Source organism: Puma concolor, chromosome B2, assembly GCF_028749965.1.
Source record: "Puma concolor isolate L17-30 chromosome B2, mPumCon1.1.hap2, whole genome shotgun sequence".
Taxonomy (NCBI): domain Eukaryota; kingdom Metazoa; phylum Chordata; class Mammalia; order Carnivora; family Felidae; genus Puma; species Puma concolor.
Window position 1 is genome coordinate 120,124,702 of NC_141671.1, and position 15,704 is coordinate 120,140,405.

Sequence of the window (15,704 nt, forward strand, 5' to 3'; positions counted from 1 at the left end):
AAAAACCATTTTAGTATTAATCTGAAATATTAAATATCAATGATTTTTGTAAGTGTAACGTAAGAAAGTTGCCAGCAATATAATTTTTTTAATATTCTATTACTCAACTATAAATGGAGAATTTAAAGTAAAAAAAAAAAATTTGAAACTAGAAACATTTCCAACCATTTTGGAGTACGCTCATTTCCAAGGAACTTTCTAGAATTCAACTCATGAAAAAATATTTTGGCTTTAATCCTGAAATTACCATTATTCTCTCAGGGCACAGAGATAAATGAAAGCTCTAAGTAAAAATTTGTTTTAAAATGTAAGTATAAAGTACCTGGTGATATCTTCAGTCAACTGAGAAGGATCAGGAGGATAAAACTTCACATTAAAGGTGAACAGCCAAGGAGGATCTGTAATTATTAAATGTGGGTATTTACCCAACCAGCAGAATGACCACTTATTTTGATAAAAATTAAAGGTTAATGTTCAAACAGCACATACTACTTCCACTATACGTCAGTTCGGAGAGTTTCATTGTTTGATTTTGAGAAAACGATTTACAAAAACAAAACAAAATATAAAAATTATACAAATAACCCACTATGAAAGAAAAACAGATTCCCTTTTTTTAAATAAACACTTACTAATACTTTCAATGTTTTGTATGGTGATATATTATGCAAAAATTTCAATAACCTATATGTAATCATTCTGAAATAAGATTTGTTTTAACCATAGACTCTCCAGATGCCAAATATCTCCTACTGTTTAAAGAGAAAAAAAAAAAAAAAAAGTATTTTAGGATTTACACATTGTTGACAGAAGGGAGATAATGATCAATTGATCACTACAGCTATTCAAGAAACTGATTAATGGTCTCTTAATCCCATAACGAAATCTCAAAGAAGGGAGTAGTAAAACATCACAACACTTTATTTTTATTTATTTATTTTTTTTAAGTTTATTTATTTTCAGACAGAGAGAGTAAGGGAGGGACAGAGAGAGAGGGAAAGAGAGAATCCCAAGCAGAGCCTGATGTGGGGCTTGAACCCACAAACCATGAGATCATGAGCCAAAACCAAGAGTTGGACACTCAACCGACTGAGCCACTTAGGTGCCCACACAATACTTTTTAATAGTGTTTATTTATTTATTTTGAGGAGGGAGGGGCAGAGAGAAAGAGAGAAGCAGAGAGGGAGAGAGAGAATCCCAAGCAGGCCCTCACTATCAGCACAGAGCCCGACGCGGAGCTCGAATTCACCCGTAAGATCATGACCTAAGCTGAAATCAAGAGTCGGATAGACACTCATCCGACTGAGCCACACAGGCACCCCAAACATCACAATACTTTAAGACAATAAAATTATTCCCAGGTTTATAGAGTAGGTGTAAGCATACTCCTATAGAGCATATGCTTGGGCTGCATTGTGCCACAGAAGTGAATATAACAACCATCAGAAATGACTTATTAAAAGTTAAAACATTTCTATCTCTGCACTAATAGTTTAACTGATGTTTGATATGTCATACTTTGGATAGCTTTAAAGAAAAGAAAGAAAAAACACACAACTCTGGGCAGAGGGCAAGTATTATTTTCCTAAATGGATCCAAATAAATCCACTGGCCAGAATTCAGGGTTATGCTCAAAGTTCCTAGTATTTCTAAATAGAAACAAAGTATGTTCATGGTATTTCATTCCAACCACATTTGAAGGCCTCATGGTTGCTTTATTTCAGGGACTTGAAGAAAATTTTACTGAACCCCATTCTCTTTTCCAGCATGTCCTTTTGTTCTCTTCTCGCCATGAGTACCCTAACTCCTCTCTCAGAAGTCAACCCGTATGTGTGGAATGGCTGCTAAGAACACACGTGCACCTGTATTGGATTTAGGTTCAGTGCCTCACCATTCCACTTCCAAAGCCAATCCTGAATTTCAGTTCTGTGTCACACATTTAAAATATCATAGGGGCGCCTGGGTGGCTCAGTGGGTTGAGCATCCGACTTCAGCTCAGGTCATGATCTCACAGTTCGTGGGTTCAAGCACCGCATCAGGCTCGCTGCTGTCAGTGTGGGACCCGCTTAAGATCCTCTGTCCCCGTCTCTCTGCCTCTCCCCTTCTTGTACACGTGCTTGTTCTATCTCTCTCAAAAAATAAAAAACATTTTAAAACGCCTTTGAATAAATAAAAACAAAACAAAACAAAAACACAATAAAATAACATAAATGGGATATAGGACTTTCCTGAAGAGTGAGACTTCCCTGTCCTATATATAGTGCCATGCTGGGCGGGAATATGCACTTCTTCAGGGGGCTGCTAACCTATAATTAAGCTAAGTCACCATAGGATTATCACTTCCTAATGGATCCTTATTTTTTGTTTTCTGGGTATTAATTAACAAGAGCACGTGCTTGCCTGGATAGGACTATAGGGATGAGTTTCTAATAGAACACTTATATTTTAGCCCTAGTAATGCTATACTTTAGGGGTGCCTGGGTGACTCAGTCAGTTGAGAATCCAACTCTTGATTTCAGCTCAGGTCATGATCCCACACTTGTGGGATCAAGCCTCAAGTAGGGCTCCATGCTAAGCATGGTATCTGCTTAAGATTCTCTCTCTCTCCCTCTCTCCCTCCCCTGCTCAGGCTCACTTACTCTCTCAAAAATAAATAAGTTAAAAAAAAATGCTAAACTTGGGGTGCCTGGATGGCTCAGGTGGTTAAGTGTCTGACTCCTGATCTCAGCTCAGGTCCCGATGTCAGGGTCGTGAGTTCAAGCCCCATGTTGGGCTCTGCATGGGTGTGAAGCCTACTTAAATAAAAACAGAAAATTAAAAAAATATATATATATAATATATAATATATATATTATATAGTATATATATTTTTACCTAGCTATACATGAACAGTCTATGGATCATGTATATAGCAATCACATGCAGGTCTTATATATATAGTCTGATTTGTGTACATCTGAAGAAAATTTCAAGGCAAATTTTAAACAGGAACCAATAGGCTGTTGGTTTTCAAAAGTAACTGAAAAAAAGATTAATGTTTACCTTGCTAATTGCCCATTAACTGAAAAGTAACAATAAAAGCCTGGCATTGGCTGGGTGTGAAGATAAAACATGCAGTTCTTTCGTCCACTTTAACACAAGCAGAAAGGAAGAGGTCAAGGCAAAAGCTAAGACTTCATGTTTCCAGCCTACTTGCACCATCAGGACAGGACAGGATTCCATTTAGAAACTAGCTCCAAATCATCTGAGAAAGCCAGATCCTACTTGTTACTGTTATCCCTCTTGCCAAACCACAAGGGCAAAAGTCCTGAATAACTCTAAAAAAACTTCAGAAACCATCAAAACACAAGACCATGATTCATAATCAGCAGGAGTCTTGCCTTCCAAAAATCAGCAACCTCCATGGCTCTGAAACTAATGTCATACGAACATAATCAAACAAAAGCCAAAACAAAACTATAGGAAACAACTCAATGGAACATCAATCAGGTTTCAGCGGTTATACTATTCTGTGGTTTGGGTCACTTGGAAGCTCTGGTTTCAGATAAAGTGAAAAAACCAGGCATCCGTACCTTTCCGAATTCACGCACTCTACAGTTGTGTAGGACAACCATACAAAAGACAAGGGAAAAGTGCCAAGGCTCTCTGATACACCGTGGAAGCAACTGTAAACAACATTTCTGTGTCTAACCATTTTTTTTTCTCCCCTTTTCCATTATGAAGCAAGTATAAATAGATGCAACACCCAGATAATAAATGCAAGGGGAAAGAGGAGGGCTGCTGGAAAGCCTGGGACAATAGTCAAGAGACAGAGTGACCAACCATTCCAGGTTACTTGGGACTGTTTGAGTTTTAGCACTGTAAGTCTGACATCCTGAGAGACCCCTGTCCAGGGCAAATCAGGAAGGTCATTCTCTTCAAAAATACTTTTTTTTTTTTTTTTTCCCCTGAAGGAAAAGAGGAGTCTTCAAGGAGAAGAAATGGGCAAAATAAGGTAGAGGCTCAGAATTTCAAACAGGAGCAGAGAAGGGAAGAAAGGATAGGAAAACTACCAAAAAGATTAATGATTTCAGGGAAAAAGAAAACTGATGTGGAGTGCCTAAAGTGAGAGAAGACAGATGGTAAGGAACATAAGGGAAACGCACAGATTTGTTCTGGTGTGTTGATGCCAGGAAGAGTAAGTAGGGGGAGGAAAGCAAACAGCCTACTCTGGGGAGGCCGGCGCTCAGGGAAACGCTTTCTCCCACGACAGCTCTGGGGGCCCCCGGTCCAGAAGGGCTGCTGAGAATCCTGTTCTCCTGTCTGAAAATTCCAGCTGTTCATGGCCCTCTGCCTTTTCTGCCTTGGTCATCCACCTGCCCGGAAGTCAACTAAAGATCCAAATCCTCCAGAGACTTTTCTGTGGTGATGATATCTCCTGGCACAGACATCTGAAAGCCAGGCACAGGCAAGACCAGGGCCTGTGGAGGGAGCTGGAGCTGGTGAGGGGGAGACCCCGAAAGTCACTTTGGGAGGCTGCCATGACAGCAAACAGGCAACGGAAGAAAGGGCCAAGCCGCACTGACTCGAAACCCAGACTCAAAGAGCACACAGCACGGCCCTGAGTGGTGGAACGACGTTGGAGTTGGAGAGAAGGCAGTGACTGCAGAGGATGGAAGAGATGACTCTCTGTGCTTTTCCGCCCCGAGTCTGCGCTCCAGTACATCTATGAACAGTGAGCGTGTCTACGCCTCTGGGGCCAGAGACAAGCCTGTTAATTAAACTAATTACACACTTCCAAAACAAAGCAGACGAAGCAATGGTAACTGGTCGCCTGGAGTAAAATTTACAGCAACAGTGAAAGTTACAGACAAGCAACGTCTACAGCAGTAGACAGACACCGTGAGGGAATATTTAGGACCAGAAGGTTAGGACCTCTAGACCAGAAGAGTCCCGAAGCCACGCACAAAATAAAGTCACGAGGCAAGAAAAATACCATTTCCTCAACTTTGTATATGATATACATGCAAAATACAGCTGATCATTCCATCGTGATTTTAGTAGTCCAGTCTACATTCCTCTGAATTTGATTAAAGACAGAAATAGATATAAAGATGAACTCGGAAGTATGATTATTTAAATACTCACTTCGTAGCTGTCTCTTTATTTCTTTTGCAGGATCTAGCCAGTTCTACAGGGGGAGGGGAAAAAAAAAAAAGGTTAATTAAGCCATAAAACATACTCCAGAGTCCAAAACGGAACAGTTTACAGTTCACACACTTGAGTGTAAACATAAATTCCTATTCAAAGCAGCTTTCACCCATTAGCATTCCACGGGCTAAATATTGATTTGTTTTTGAATGTGTGTGTTATAAATAAAACATTAAAACACTTTTGAGGTGGGTCTCTTGGGCCTCATTTTCTTGGATCTGAAATCAAATATCTATCCAAATGATTAGATACAATATATCTACACAGTCTTTGTTCCATAGAACTCCAGCAAATGGCCCCTGTGGACAGTGAAATGAGAGCCTCTGTCAAGAACGTAATTGGCTCTTAAAAGTGTATACATCCCAATCAAACACAGTTATCTCAACTCCTAAAGCCAACTTCTCCTCAAACTTTCTTTTCCCCCATACCATACAATGCTACCGAGAATACCATCAGATTGGAACTGATCGTTTCCTTCCTGCTCTTCATATAACATCCTTTTTAAACTTCATGCCAAGTTGCAAGTCAAATCATAAGGAACTCCCTTTCACTTCCCCCCTTTCTACCCTTTGAGAAAGTTAACAAGATTCTAGGAAACTACTATAATATCTTAAAGCAAAAATCACCAAATTTGAACTACTAAGTTCAAACCACCTGAGGACATTAAACATTTGTCTTTTCAAGTTATCAGCAAAGATCCATCCAAAAAAACTTTTATGTAATTTTTGTCTCTTTTTTTTTTAAACTTCTCCCACCTTATCCTTAAGTCAAACCTCTCAATTAAAGTTTACCCTACTTGGGGGTGCCTGGGTGGCTCAGTAGGTTAAGTGTCTGACTTCAGCTCAGGTCATGATCTCGCGGTCTGTGGGTTCGAACCCTGCGTCGGGCTCTGTGCCGACAGCTGAGCCCGGAGCCTGCTTCAGATTCTGTGTCCCCTCTCTCTCTGCCCCTCCCTTGCTCATGCTCTGTCTCTCTCTCTCTCTCTCTCTCTCTCTCAAAAATAAAGAAACATTAAAAAAAAAAAAAAAAAGTCTACCCTACTTCATCTTCACTAACACAGGAGAACAAATACATTTTTTGAGATACAATTTTTTTTTTTTGATTGAAACAGTTGAGCCTTGAACAATGTGGAGGTTAGGGGTGCTGACCCCCATACAGTCAAAAATCCACATATAAATTTTAACTCCCCCAAAACTTAACTACTATAAGATTACTATTGACCAGAAGCCTTACCAATAACAAAGTCATTTAATGCATATTTCGTATACTATATACAGTATTCTTAAAAAGAATAGAAATTCTTAAATTTAATTCTTAAAAAGAAAAGAAAGTGTTAAAATCATGAGAAAATACACAACTGTACTGTATTTACTGAAAGAAAACTGCGTGTAAGTGGATCCGCACAGTTCAAACCCACGTTATTTAAGGGTCAATTATAATTGGCTTTACAAGAAACAAGTTTCATTCATTCCAAAAGTATCCAAAGTAACGTACTGTAATATCTGTGCTTAAACAGAATTTTCTTCAGATATATAAAGCAAACAATGAAGATGTTTGTTGTTAGGTAGAAAATAAGAGCCTTCTGTCTTAACAATATATTGAACTGGTCAACAGAACATTAACTTAACACTATTTAAAAGTAGTAACAGGATGCCTTGAAAACAAAGCTGCATGGACCCCTGTGGGTTTTACTACACGACTCATGGCTTGCACTCAGCAGCAAGGATCTAAGGTGGGCATGTCCTACACTAACACTGGCTGTATTCAAACGTCTCAATAAAGAGCTACCAGAGCTTGGTTGGGTTTCCTATTACTGGTGTCCCAGCTGCATGGCCCATTGATGTGAAGGGCCAGCAGGCGCTCCAATGGTACCTCCAGTGCTATGTCGGGGAGCAGCTCTAATTCTCCCCTTAGAAAAAAGCCTGGCATTCAGCTTCCTTGCCCGGCAGCTGCTGTCCCCACAACAGCTGGCTCACAAATGGCCGGCTATGATGAGTGCACAAGAATGAGGAAAACACATCTTTCAGTCTCTAGCCCAGACAGGGGGAAGCCAGGGAAGAGGCGAAGGAGGGTCACATGTGTTAGGGCATTTCATCTATAAACAGAGAAAGAAGAGAGTAGAAGGGAAACTACTTAACTGGTCTTAAACGACCAGACAGACCCTTCCAGAGCTCCGGTTTCATTACGTGACAGTTGTTACAGATGCCTGCTGGAGAAGGCGGAGGAGAATGGCAGGAGCGACATCATCTTCTGTGACCCCAAGGAATAATGCCATGTCCCAGTCATTCCACACACTCCATTCTTGCCTGCAGCATCAATTTCTTGTACAAGGTACCCAACAGGTTTCTGCACAGCAATGGAGAGAGTCAAAGAGCCCTAGAGACCCAGGAGAATGAGGAACCAGTTTCTGTGCACCAGCCGGCCAAATTCAGACTGACTGCCATTCTCAGGCCACTTTCCACAGTACTGCCAGCCAGAATATTAGAAGACTGAAGTGGCTTCTCCCCTTTATTACAGACCCCTATCCCAATACAAAGTGGACTAAGTTTACCTGATGTGATCAAAGACCAGCAGCAGAAGTGACTCCTGCCATCCGCCTACTGGTTTTCCCTTTGCTAACCACGCTCACTGCCACACTGTGAGTTCCACTCGCAGAGAGGAGGAGGTCCTCCCCTCCACAGCACAACTTTGCAAGGTCAGTGAGGGACCACATTACTTGTATCCTCCATAGTGCTTAGCAGGTGCAGGCAACCAGCAAGTACTAAATCAGTATCTGTTGACAGATATCTGCCCACTGCCATGCACTGGTCATCTTAAAAGACCACAAGTTAGGGGCGCCTGGGTGGCTCAGTCGGTTAAGCGTCCGACTTCAGATCAGGTCACGATCTCGCGGTCCGTGAGTTCGAGCCCCGTGTCGGGCTCTGGGCTGATGGCTCCGAGCCTGGAGCCTGCTTCCGATTCTGTGTCTCCCTCTCTCTCTGCCCCTTCCCCATTCATGCTCTGTCTCTGTCTCAAAAATAAATAAACGTTAAAAAAAATTTTTAAAAAGACCACAAGTTACAGTATTTTTATCAGATTTGTTTTTATTTGAATGGTTATGATCCTGAATGGGATATAACTTTATTGCCTAGAGTAATAAATTCATAAGTAAAAAAAAAAAAAATGACAATATGACTTTTAAAAGAAATACAAGTCTATTATCTGCGTTATCAATTACAAAAAAATAAATATATAACGTATAAACAGATAACAAATAAAAGTACACTTCTCAGTTTTGACACTTGAGGAGTGCCAGATGGATCAAGAAACAAACACAAAAGGAGGGAAAAAGACACCAGAGAATGACGTAAATGCATGCGAGAATGTGCGTATGCACGCACGCACTCATGTGCGCGCACGCGCACACACACGATAGATTATGGTGCATAATTTCCAACTGTTTTTAAAGTTTTGGCTGCCACATATATAGGCTTTGCAACTATCAGTCAAATTCTGGCTTTCACCAAGTCTGTGACCTTGGGCTCATTCTTCGCTTTCTTAAGCCTCTGATTCCTCAATTCTAAGAGGAGGATCAAAACCGGTCCCTCATAGGGTAGCTCTTTTCAACTCTTTGTTCAACCGCCTCCTGAAGAGGAAGTACTTATGCAAAGTACTTTACCCAATGCCTTCAACACACGGGCTTTTTTATAGTCATAAACTGGCCTATCACCTTTGGGTATATATCTCTTCTTCACATAATTTTATATTTCCAAAGGTGGGGTGTTATATATATTAAATAAGTTACTATTTATATGAATGTTACTACCCACAAAAAGTTAACAAATCAGACACACTGTATTCATGGGCCAGATGAAATAAAAATCGGACCCCTCTTTCCTTAAAGAAAATTGTCTAATATTTGCCCTTTCTACAAAGCTACCCTACTACAGTGAAGAATCTTCCTGGAAACAAAGGCAACACATACCCCTTCTCATGAAAATAATTACCAGTATGACTAACACATACATTGAAGCGTTTGGACCAAAGTATTATCTAGCTAAGCTTTACTAAGTTTTGCCTGATAAGAATCCATCTGGTAAATTTGTTAACACAGATTTACCCACTACCCTCCTGAAACATTCTCCAGGAAGGGGGCCTGAGAATCTCTATTTTAAGTGACAGCTCCAGGCAATTCATAATCAGGCAAGATCAGGATTTTTCTCAGTGTTTAGAAAACTGTAAGGTACACATAACAAATGCAAAACTAAAAAGACCTAAAATCCACACTGGATTTCAATAAAATGTATCTTGGCTTATTAAAAATAAAAGTAAAGTACTTTGCCAGCTACACTTATGGGCAGGGACATTCATTCATTCAATTTGGTATCCCTTCTCCTCATCTTCCCCTTTTTACCTCCACTCTGTACCAAAAGTATGCACCCAATATAGATATTTATTTTCTGAATATCATGTAAACCAAGGAATAAATAAAAATTACAAGGAATCCTATCACAGGCTTCCAACAGAAGTAAACTAAAATTAAAATGGGGTCCTAGAATATTATCAACTCATCTTAGAACACAAAACTGGAAGACTATGACTCAGTTGGGGGAAAAAAGTAACATCTTTACTTTCACTAACCTCTAACTGAAATCTAGCATTACCATCAATTATGAATGTGGGAGAAAAAGTCCTGGTTAATATCTACCTTTACCTCTGTCACTTGTAGCAATCAAAAATACTTCCATATTCCACTATAGTTAGATATTGGTGACCATCCCAAATTTAATATTTTCAGAATATTGTTTATTTCTTGACTTCCTCTATAGGCCTCTGCATTTTATTATATAGTTAAATCATTATTCTGAGAAGCAGCCCAAAGAATTCATTAGACAGCCAAAGGAATTAATGACACAAAAAAGGTTAAGAACAAAAACCTGCATTAGAAGATTATAGAAATTTAACTAAGTAGCAAAGCAAATATCTGGACACATTTTTCTTTTAATACTGATTTATTTACTTTGAGAGAGAGCACGAGCAGGGGAGGGGCAGAGAAAGAGGGAGAAAAAGAATCCCAAGCAGGCTCCATGCTGCCAGCACAGAGCCCGATGTAGAGCTCAAACTCTCAAACCACGAGATCATCACCTGAGCCAAAACCAAGAGTCAGACACTTTATCAACTGAGCCACCTAACCGCCCCCGAGTGAAAAGTCTTTTCTAGACATTTTCAATACCTGTTACCAGAAAAAGGGTTAAATAAAGATGAGTTTCAATTCTCCTCTAACAACAAAAACATCTAGGAAAATATAAAACCCTGATTAAGAATTATTATATTTAGATTCATAGGATGCTGGTGTTAAGAAAATCCTCAGAGACTATATGGTCCAAAAGTCCTTGTATAACGGGAATGGCTCAACTCCTGCCTAAGTGACTATGGTTGTTGGCACACTTCTCAAATGTGAGCCACTGGCTTTTGCTACATTCCAAACTTCTACCATCCTGTCACCTCAAAAGGATATTTGATCTCCTAGATCAGCACTTCTCAAACCTTAAAAGGTTTTCCTGAATCACCTGAAGATCTAGTCAAACTGCAGACTACAATTCGGTAAGTTCTATAGTATGGACCTGGAATTTTCCTTTTTAACAATCTTCCAGGTAGTGCCAGTGCTGGGGGCACCCTTGGAGTAGTATAGCCCTAGATTTCTTTCAATGTCTCTTCCTAAAAGTCAGATGCACAGAGACATTTTTCAAGTCTGTCAACTGGCTTAACAGGTAGATGCCCAGCCTTCACTGGCTAAATATTCTATTTTTATTTCTATTTTATAAACATTCTACAGCCTCCTGTAGAAAGCCCTAGCAGATGGTGGCTTCCATGTGCCTACATGTAAGTATTTCTTTCTCTACCCCATCACACTAAACAGCTGTATCAAATAATGCCAAGACCTACAGTCGTCATTCCACCAAGGTGCTAACCACTTTCACCCGACAAAGAGGAACAGCCAGGCCCATCAACCAGCAGCAGCCCACAAGCAGTCCAAGGGTGTGGTCGTCTGGGCCGCAGGCCACTGAGCACCACAGACCTAGATAATGACCCAGGATACTGTCACAAAATCTGTCTCCGAGTCCCTTCCCCCCCCAAAAAAAGCCATCCATCTCGCCTAATACCCTTTCAGGCTGGATGCGAAGATCACAGAAGTTTTTTTCCAAATGCTTAGCTGTGCCTTCCTCACTTTTGGTGGTTGTCAACTTGGCCAGGTGAGAGAAGTTAAATTCATCCGACCCTGCATTACCAAATGTTAAAAGCATAAGCTTACCTAAGATCTTCACTTTTCTCTTAGGAATTTATAGTGCTGAAGCAGGTCCCCTTTATTATACCTCTGCCTAAATGAGGTCTAATAGAACACTGCCCTAATGCTGGCATTAGCAGGAAAGTTCCAGGCTTTCTACATTAGAGCAAAATGTTCACTACGCACCTGGGAGAATGTGATTCAACTCTTGTCTGTGGTACGAGAACGTACAACTGGACTGAATACAGAATTTTATTAAAGAATAGTTTATATATGACAAACAGCGTATTTGAGTTTTTAGTTCTGTTTTCCGGAGGGAAATGGACAGGCTATCAGACAGACACTTTAATCAATTTTCATAAAGTTAGCTGTGGATATCAACTACACTTCTAACAAGCTCCTCTTTCAATATGGCTTGAAGCAAAATAACAATCCCTGGGCTAGATGCCAAACTCTATTAACATCAAAAATTCAAGACAATGTTTTTCTCTTTAAAGAGGGTCCAAAACCCTTAATGATGGTTCCAGTTAGACATGAATACAAGAACTATATGGACTTGAAATTCCATACATAAACGAGTAATATGTTGCTTGATTCCACATATTTTTAATGGCATTTTCCATAGTAAAGTTTACATAAAACTTCAAGAGACATTAAAAAGTTCTAACAGTAATAATGATAGATTTTCATACTTAGAGTAAATTGAAAAGCTTCCAACTCAAGATCTCAACCACGAGAAAGTACTACACTAAAATCAAAGGAGAGTTTAGATTTTTTCTCCATGGAAAATTTTTATACAAATAACCATAGCTTTACCTCGCCTTCAGTTTATAATATGTTGAAATAAGTGATTGAAACTTCTATAAATAGAGATAATATTCAGCATGAAAAAGCCAGCAGCTTAAATTCCTGTACGCCATAGTATCCTATTGTTGAAACTACGTGGGTTTCAAACACAATAGGACTGATTAAGCCAAGCTGATACAATGGTAATAACATTCTTCGGGGAAAAAATTAGGACACCATTCAAGTCTATATTAGAAAAATAAGAGTCCTTTTGCCTAGATGTCTTGAGGACTGGGTTTTGTCTACGTGAGAATGAATAAAAAATATAAAAGTCATGAAAGCAAATCAGATTATACATGAATAATTAGGTATACTGCCAATTACATGTAAGCGTTAAATTTTCTGAGAGGTTAGAAATTTCAGAAAGCACAGCCAGTTGTTTATTCTTCTTATGTTCTTTGGTTAAAGCCTAGATAGAAGTGTGTGCCTAATTATTATATGAGCATTTTCATCCCCACTTCATAAGAGAAACTGCAAAGGAAAATAAGGAATTAAGAGATATAGAACCCCTCCACACTTAACCTTATACTAATATTCTCTGCCTCAATGACCTGAGACTCTCCTCAACTCCAGCCATACCTTCTCATCCTGAACACTAGGTCTTCTCATTACACAGTGTCCTCCACCCTCATTAGATTTCATCATCCCATTCTCAGATACAACCCTTTCCTCTCCTGCTAAGTTTTCTACCCATTAATTCTCACAGTACCTAATCTTCAGCTTCCTTGGACTTTCATCCTTTGGCCCCCAGCCATCTTCTCCCAACCTACTAGCCCATTTCAGCCTCAGTTATGTTCCTTCCTGGGTCTCTGGTGAATAAGCAGCTGGATTACCATCTCAGCAGCATCTCTAGTTTTCTAGATCTTCTGTCCCTCTTACCATCACCATTGTGAACACACCCAACTGGGAACCGCTATGATACTCCAGTTCTCCACTATTAGACCCAGGGTGCAGATGGCAATTAGAGAAAAACACCGATGTATTCTGTTGCCATCACAATTGTATGATCTCCAATTTCGGCTGGACTGTCAACAGCAATCCACATACTTGCCCTTAGTAGTCTGCCTCTCTGGGTCCCCAGTGCTACCCCCTAGTCACTCTTAGCAGACGATTTCACCCTCTATTTCTCAGAGCTTTGAGGCTGCACTTCGCTTAACTAAGATTAACTTACAGATACACCACTCCTGGTCTTCCTTTTTGCAGACTCAGGGGATGAGGCTGCCCTCTTTATTCAAAGCTTATCCTCTTTCTCTTTTCCACTTCAGGAGTTTCCATCATCATTCCTTTTCCTCTCGCTCCAACCGCACCCTCTCCTTGGACATTCCCACAGCCAAAGTCGAAATTCTTTCCATCCAAGCAAATCAGTCAACCCCCAAAATCCTTAGTAAACACTCTGTGCTGTCATACATAATAGCCACCAGTCATAAGAGGCTACTTAAATTTAAATTTGTACAACTGAATAAAATTCCACTTCACTTCTTCTGTCACACCAGCCATATTTCAAGGGATCAATAGCCATCTGTGGCTAGTGGCTGCCATATTAGATAGAGCAGGTCTAGAACATCTCATCGTCATGAAAAGTTCTATTGGACTGTGCTGGTCTATATCCTGTTGTATCATTCTCCCATCTGTCCTCTTCAAAGCCAGCCTTCCTTAAACACTAGTTTATGCTCACTCTCACATTCTTTACTGTTAACTTTCCTCAGCCCTCACCCACTCCCTGATCCCTAATCATCATCTAGCCAACAACCTACATGCACTTCCAACTTAGAAAAATGAAAATGAGATTTCCTCTCTGCTTCCAACCCCAAACTGCTACTCCTCCTCCAAAGTCCCCATGTAAGAATCTCCAACCAGCTCCCCAGCTCCCCAAGCCCCAAATGTGGAACTTAACCCCAACCCCCCCCCCCATTGCCTTTATGCCACAGAGATGAGGAGTCACAAAGTCCTACAGACATTACCTACTCAGTACCTCTGCCCTTCGTCTTCACTCCTAATGTCATTGCCCTAGTTTCCACCATCCCTGGACTAGATGATGGACCTTCTTCTGCCTCCAGTCTCAGTCACCTATGATCTCTGTTCACAACACGAACAGGTTATTCTTTCTGAAATGCAAATCTGACCATGTCACTTTCTTTAGAAAAACCCTTCACATCAGAATATCTAGATTCCTTAGCACAAGATACAAGGCTTTCCAAAAAATGTTCTTTGCCTAGCTTTCCCATGATCGCCAACACTCTCCACAGCCACCCCAAATTAACCCATGATGTAAGTTAAAACACTGCTTGCTGAGAAAACACAGCTTCAAGACAAGTACCCAACTTTTCTTAAGCAAGTTCCACACCAGGCATGGGAGCCTAACACAGGGCTCAAACTTACCACCCTGAGATCAAGACCTAAGCGGAGATAAAGAGTTGGACACTTAACCAACGGAGCCACCCAGGAGCCCTCCCAACAACTCCTTGTAACTTGCCAATCACTCACAGGTCCCTCCTATACAGAGACTCTGAAACTGCCACATCCCCCAGCCCTGTCAAGCAACTTGAAATTGCTCCCACACACCATCCTCATTCATGCTGGAGAGATTACTTTTCTTCTGTGCAGGATGTCCCTTACCTGTCCACATTCGGAGTATTTGTCACAATTCTCATTTTCTATAATAGAATGTTAATATTAAAGGACTAATATCATTTCTAAAGTTTATAGATTTGCCCTTACACAACAATTTAAAATTTTCATATCACAGGCCCTTGTTGGGTAATAAAACTTAAAAGTGTCCTCTATCTAGTTACTAATAAATGTCCAGCTGGTATTTAGGACAGGGTATGTTAAGTTGTGTCATGGAACTGAGATTACTAGAAGTGTATCTACTTGGGTAATATTAGCCTGACTGCTATGGTCAGAAGGTTTGTGTCCCCCTAAAATTCCTATGTTGAAATCCTAGTGTCCAATGTGATGGTACTAACAGGTGGGCCTCTGGGGGTAATTGGGTCATGAGAGTGGAACCCTCATATTGGGATTAGCACCCTTACAAAAGAGGCTCCAGAGAATTCCCTCATCCTTTCCACCATGTAAGGACGCATCAAGAAGGCATGGTTTATGAACCAGGAAGCAGATCCTTACCAGATACTAAATCTGCTGAGGCCCTGATCCTGAACTTCCAACCCTCCAGAAATGTGAAAAATTCCTGTTTTGATAAGCCATCCAGTCTCTGACAGTTTGTGATAGCAGCCCAAATGGACTAAGACACTGACCAAAAAGTTAATCTATTTTCTGTCCCAAAGTACGTGAAGGACAGGACGTATCCCATCTACTTAACACAGCACAAGACATCCTGCAATATCCCATTTATAAACAGTGATAGCACCATTTTTAATCAGGGAAGAGGGAGCCTAAATGGTGG

The 15,704-nt window shown here is 40.4% G+C and overlaps 1 protein-coding gene across 25 annotated transcripts in view; it reads right to left on the reverse strand.

Moving 5' to 3' along the window:
- Nucleotides 1-15,704, reverse strand: part of EPB41L2 (erythrocyte membrane protein band 4.1 like 2) — a 221,547-nt gene that overhangs the window by 66,642 nt on the left and 139,201 nt on the right. For all 25 annotated transcript variants that reach the window (XM_086707835.1, XM_086707848.1, XM_086707847.1 and 22 more), the window contains 2 exons: nt 5,128-5,170; nt 323-398 (listed from right to left, as the gene is read on the reverse strand). In XM_086707835.1, coding sequence (XP_086563961.1) covers nt 323-398; nt 5,128-5,170 — 119 coding nt within the window. The remainder of the gene's footprint in view (nt 1-322; nt 399-5,127; nt 5,171-15,704) is intronic.